General features: G+C 37.2%; 1 protein-coding gene across 1 annotated transcript; it reads right to left on the bottom strand.

The window, feature by feature from the left end:
- Positions 1–137: 137 nt before the first annotated feature.
- LOC107706855 (peptidase inhibitor 15-A-like) lies at positions 138–4,210 on the bottom strand. The gene is made up of 6 exons (XM_016510690.1): positions 4,075–4,210; positions 3,276–3,602; positions 2,371–2,489; positions 2,083–2,215; positions 1,303–1,418; positions 138–283 (listed from the first exon to the last, which is right to left on the bottom strand). Exons 2-6 carry the CDS (start codon positions 3,552–3,554, stop codon positions 148–150), a joined length of 783 nt encoding a protein of 260 aa, XP_016366176.1. The 5' UTR covers positions 3,555–3,602; positions 4,075–4,210; the 3' UTR covers positions 138–147.
- Between the last annotated feature and the right edge of the window lie 1,824 nt (positions 4,211–6,034).

Below are 6,034 nucleotides of genomic sequence, written 5' to 3'. Positions count from 1 at the left end.
ATATTTTTATATCTCAACAATATTTCTATATATATATATATATATATAAATAAAAAAAAACAGGGTGATGCAGGAATGTTGTGCAAATTCCCATGAGGGACAGTGTCTCGGTGATGGGGCATGTGCATTCTGTCTGTCTGTCTGTGTTTATTTGAACCAGTGCAGGTAATTTGAGTTCACAGCAGGAAAGCACATGTTGCTACTGCATGATCCTCCATAGCTCGGAGGGCACATGGAGCAAGGAACACCTACTTTATATGGGGCCTCACCAATCCAGTTCCCCCTGTAAACAACAATAGCAACAACAATGTCAATGACACACCAATGGACAAAATGAACCATATACATTTTCATATTCGAAAGTGTGCTGTATGAGTTGTTTGCTAGTTTGTAATGACATAAAAAATGCTATTACTAGACTTTACATTTCTATTTCCAACTGTGTTTTTATGTTGAGAAGACATGCTTTAAATCAATCTGGATCTACTTTAACTAGCAAGTCGGGTCTTAACTATAGTTTATAAATAACCTGCTCTGCAGTAGCCTAAGAATTTTCTCAAGTGCGCCGCTTCATAAGACTGAAAAAAGAAGGTCACAAGTCAGTCACCAGCCACACAAGATTCTGGTGCTTTGATTCTGGAATTAGATGCAGAATTCCGCTAATATTCCACTTGCAGCAGGAATGCATGTCTTCCACAGATGAAAGAAAGCCATACAAGTTTGCAACGACATGAGTGTAAAAATCACAGAATTTTCATTTTTGGGTGAACTAGCCCACTAGTTTGGGTGAACTTAAGTATGGCACTACAGACAATTTGCAATGTTAGTCTTGCCAACAAAGCCTGATGGGAGTTTTGGCAATTGTGCCTTGTGTTCTCTGAGTACAGTTACAGTTGAATACTGTAAGCACCAATCATGTCTTGACAGATCACAGTAGATTCCCTCTCAGGAAATAAACCATTGGGTTTATACACAAAACAATATAATTATCAATACGTGGTATAAACATTGAAAAATAAGTTATGTACATGTCTTGAAAAAAGAAGGTCACAAGTCAGTCACCAGCCACACAAGATTCTGGTGCTTTGATTCTGGAATTAGATGCAGAATTCCGCTAATATTCCACTTGCAGCAGGAATGCAAGGGGTCGTCTAGGTCTTTGAACCATAAGGCCCCATGGATGTCCACGTCAAAAATGTTTTTAACAGAGAAGTGTCAGGTTGCTTGCTTAGCCTAATTATGTTACTGAAGAGTGAGTTGAGCAGTTTAGCTTAGCTAAAGCACAAGAAAACATATACTTACTTTGGAGAATAGTTGCACACCAAGTATGTTGCCCTCTTCCATACTGAGCCCCAAACATTCATATTATGGCATGTGTTGATGGCACATCCTACTTTATTTGAGGTTGCCCACACCATCTGGTAAAAACATAAGCAACAAGTGAGCAACGGTCAAATGTGAATGATATTTACTACCGTTCAGAAGTCTCTTATGCTCACCAAGGTTGCATTTATTTGATCAAAAATACAATAAAAACAGCAATATTGTGAAAAATTATTATAATTCAAAATAACCATTTTCTATTTTAATATATTTTAAAAAGTAATTTATTCCGGAGATACAAAGCTGAATTTTCAGCAGCCATTACTCCAGACGTCAGTGTCCCATGATCCTTCAGAAATTATTCTAACAATCTGATTTGGTGCTCAACAAACACTTATCACACACACTTTCTTATTATCAATGTTGAAAACAGTTGTGCTGATTAATATTTTTGTAAAAATGGTGATATCTTTTTTTCCAGGATTCTTTGATGAAAAGAAAATTCAAAAGAACAGCATTTCTTTGAAATAGAAATCTACAGAGCCCCGCACATGGCATGCAGAAAAAAAATAATAATAGTAGGCTAAATCGTGTGCACGATTTACTATTTCGTTCCCTCGATCAGATTTACTCATTCGTTCTCTCGATTTATAAATCGTGCGTTTTAGTACATCAAGGGAACGAATTAGTAAATCGTGCGCAGGATTTATTTTTTCTTGCATGTCATGTGCGGGGCTCCGTAGAAATCTTTCAACTCACTTGTGTATAATGAGTGCACATAGGCCCGTAGCACTTAAGGGGACATCTGGGATTACAGTCTCGAGGATAGGGAAAAGAATAGTCCTTCACTTCATCATACCAGGGCTTTACCAGCTGCAAAATGGACCTGTATCTGTAAACAATCCAAACATAGCACCAAATCTCATTATGGTGTGATGAAATACTTAGATTGGTTATTCAGGCCTAAATGTCCATTAGTACAGTCAAACATAGGACTATAGGAAACATCACTGATCACAAACTGGAAAAGAATATGAAGATGCATACCTTCCTGTTCGGACTGAAAGGTTCTGACCCAGAAATCTAAGAAGACTGCGAGGACCATGCTCCCAAATACACGTGGACGCCCACTGCTCAGCCGTCTTTGCAAGAGTGTCATCCCAGACCTGAGACATGTAATACACTTTTATCAGTCCACTAAAATAAATTAATTTATTGATAGCATAATTGCAAAAATTGTTCATTTTACTTTTTTTTGAGAGCATGATGGGTTTCTTAACATTCTCACCCACAGAAATGAAATTATGTCCATAATAGGAAGATCAAAAAGCAAAGTTTCCCCAAACAATAACAGATTTTATTGATTCTTGAGTGAGTTAACCATAAACCATGGATATATGCATTGACAAAAATGTATTTTATGCTGGAAAACTTTGTTCTCTTCCCCAGAGTAGACCATTTAAAAATATTTATCCCTTTAATCTTGGTCAAATCAGAGAATTATTAAAGAAAAGCTAACATTTGGATCTATTGAAACATATCTGATACAGCATTTCCCATGACTGTGCACTTTTGGAAGTATTTCAGTGCTTAGCTGTAGTCTAAGCACAATGATCTATGCTGGAGAGGATCTACTCTGGTGGTCCGAGCCAATTAAATCTGCTCAACAGCTGCTGGTGCCAAATGGACACGGAGAAGTTTGTCATTCCTGCATCCTGTCATGAGCGCAGTTACATGTGCAACATTCACATGTCCAGCTACAACAGCAGCAATGCGCTTTCCAGGTAAAGTGCCAAGTAATTATACAATTAAATAAATAACACAACTGAACTGCTGTGAGGGTGTAGAGCAAAAGTTCAAACAAGCAGACATTTTTTTCTAATGTCCAAACAGTTCCTGATTGTATCATAGGCTACTTATTTCAAAAATGGTAATTATTATAAGTGACTTACCATATATTCCATGTTTGAGGCTGGGGGAAAAACTTTCCCTCTGACTTTATTATGGTAATCAAGTAAAGCAAGCATATCGTTCTGGGAAATATCACGTTTCCGTCTGGTTTTGGGAAGGTTTGCGGCCTCTGTGAGATATTTTGAAGGCGCAGAGCCAATATCAGTGAAATTGGTTGCTGGCAGAGATGAAGAGGCAGTGGGACTAAAGGCTGCCAGTGCACTTGCTCCACAGGATATACACAAGAGCAGAATGTCGACAGCCAAGCGGTTTTCATTCATGATTGATGGCTGGGATATGGTAAGAGGTTTCTTTTCCTTTTGCAGAATCTGCATGCAAAACATAAATGATTCCCATTTTTTGGAGAATGCCATAAATCGTATTATGCCATTTGAACCTTACTGTACAACAGAGCCAACACTGTAAATGTCATTTTTTATCATTAGAACATCTTTGCTTTAAATTTTTTAGAATAATTTATACCATTTCTACTCAACTGTATGAATAATCAGAGTTTTCAGAACTAATCATCATAAGCCATCAGTAATTAAATTCATATTGGTTGTAAAAGTGCAAAGAACTTAAGAATGCAGGTTGTAACTTTGACACCACATTCATTTTACTTTCATCACTTTTTAAAATACGGCAGCAAATAAATATTTTCAATATTAGTGTCAACATTAGCCGCCAGTGTCATAAACATTACACACACACAACATTTGTCTCTACACTCTACGCATCAGTTTACCAACACACAATCTAAGTAAATAAAAGATTGCTCGTGCACACAAATGTCCCTACCTCTAGATGCTAGAGCAGCCTGTGGATATAAACACTTCTGCCTATTGCCCGAGTCTGTCCAGCAGCAGTTTTGCTTTGATTCTTGGTGAACTTGAGAGCTCTTTCTCTCTCCTTCTCCCTGCTGAGAAGCGCTGCGGGTTTATATACGGATGAGGTACCGGTTCAGGAAGTGTTGCGGCTTTGAAGGTGCGCGGGGTTCCGCCCTATCCGTCACCTGAAGCGTGACATCGTCCGAGACGTATTACTGCATTTCTATTATCCATTTCCTGGCAGATCCAGGCAGGCTTAATCAAAACATCTGCTTTTAGTTTGCACAACTGGCGTGAGTAGAAATGAAAACATAAGATAAGCAAGTGAATAATCCTGTGACCCCAAAATGCAGTTTAGTAGTCTATTGCAATGGCCAATAGGCTATAGAGGCTCCAAATGAACAAATATATGAGTATTAATAAACCAGGGAGTGCTGTAACTGATTTTGTTTAAATGACTGTAACTGCTTTAGTGCTGGATGTCTGAAGTATTAACATAATAGCCCAATATTTATTTACTTCAAATTAAAGTCATTCAGAAATCTAAAATTTATCCCTCAACTGTGTAATTTGTTGTAATTTATGTAAGTACAAAGAGTGTACTAACACCCTTGCAAACTGGTTGTAAAACTAAAACACAGATGGTAACACTCCAAAGAGAAAGGAAAAATTGAAATCGCATCATATGACCCCTTTAATATAACAGTTCAACAGGCAAATGTGTAACAAATAAGGGAAAAAAATCAGTGTTTTATAACAAATCACTTAAGTGAATTATTCAATGACTCATATTTATCACTTCGTTATTGCATGATTCAGTGTTTTTGAACAAACAACTTGAGTGAATGGTTCAATGACTTATTTATATCGCTTGTTTTATTCCTAAATGATTCTGTTTTGAACACATCGCACGAGTGAATAGGCTCGTTTGAGATGAGCAAAATCTGTGCAGAACTAATCACTGGTGATCACCATGAGATGCATGTAGATTATAAATCTGTCCGAGTGTTGTCCGACTTGTTCTGATGTCATGCTGACATGTCAAAAAACTCTCTGCGGCCATGCCAGATTGTGCAGTTGCTCTCCCCCAACTGCACTGATAAAAGGTACGATGGGAAATTACTTGATGATGACACATCTTAATGCTCTTTGGTTTAAACAACTGTGATGTATTGATCTCTTCTAAAATAATTATTATTTATATTAATTATTTGTAGATTACTGGCTGATTTTGGGAACAGAATGAACGAAACTCCATTAACTAACCACTCTAAAGAGGCATTTGCATATTATGACTCACTGGGACCCAATGTGAGATCCACCAATCAGAGAGGTTCCCGAATCTTAATCGATTTTTGAATTGGCTAAAGTTAATAGAGAATATCACTCGAGGCCTAAAATCTAAAATACTAAACTAAAAACAGATGGAAAACACGACTTTCGGATGGAATTAAAAGTACTTTGGGTGTCTTCTTTATTTTCAGATAAAAGCAACAGAACTTATATTACATCCAGTTTATTAACAACAAAGTGCATGAGTGTAAATCATGCAATATGATCTCAAGGTTGTCTGATCCACTACGCAAAGTGAGAACTGTCTGCCTTGACTGTATTTGACGTCTGCCCTCACTATAGCCTCTATTTACGTCTAGGTGAGCTGAAGCCTAATTATTAAATTACTCATTTCTATTACTTGTTTCATTCCTGAATGATTCAGGGTTTTTCAATGAATCGGTTGAATTAATAATTGAAGAATCACTCTTGTAATGCTGCTCGACCAATCAGATTTGAGGACTGTCAGGTAATACAACACAAGTCAATTTGCAACACGCCCTGGATTTCCTTTGTCTTGTTATACCTATCATCCCTAGGCAGTGCATATACATATAGTGCATATACTTGTTATTCTTCCGTTAATCAATCACCCATCA

Source organism: Sinocyclocheilus rhinocerous, unplaced genomic scaffold, assembly GCF_001515625.1.
Source record: "Sinocyclocheilus rhinocerous isolate Xijiao unplaced genomic scaffold, SAMN03320098_v1.1 scaffold6166, whole genome shotgun sequence".
Lineage (NCBI taxonomy): Eukaryota > Metazoa > Chordata > Actinopteri > Cypriniformes > Cyprinidae > Sinocyclocheilus > Sinocyclocheilus rhinocerous.
The sequence above is the reverse complement of the archived record's forward strand: the minus strand, read 5'-3'. Positions and strand labels throughout refer to the sequence as shown.

Coding starts and splice junctions, on each gene's coding strand:
- LOC107706855 (XM_016510690.1), bottom strand. CDS start 3,554: ATGAATGAAAACCGCTTGGCTGTCGACATTCTGCTCTTGTGTATATCC. Junction 2,216..2,370: donor CTTTCAGTCCGAACAGGAAG/GTATGCATCTTC, acceptor GATTGTTTACAG/ATACAGGTCCATTTTGCAGC. Junction 1,419..2,082: donor TGTGCACTCATTATACACAA/GTGAGTTGAAAG, acceptor TGTTTTTACCAG/ATGGTGTGGGCAACCTCAAA.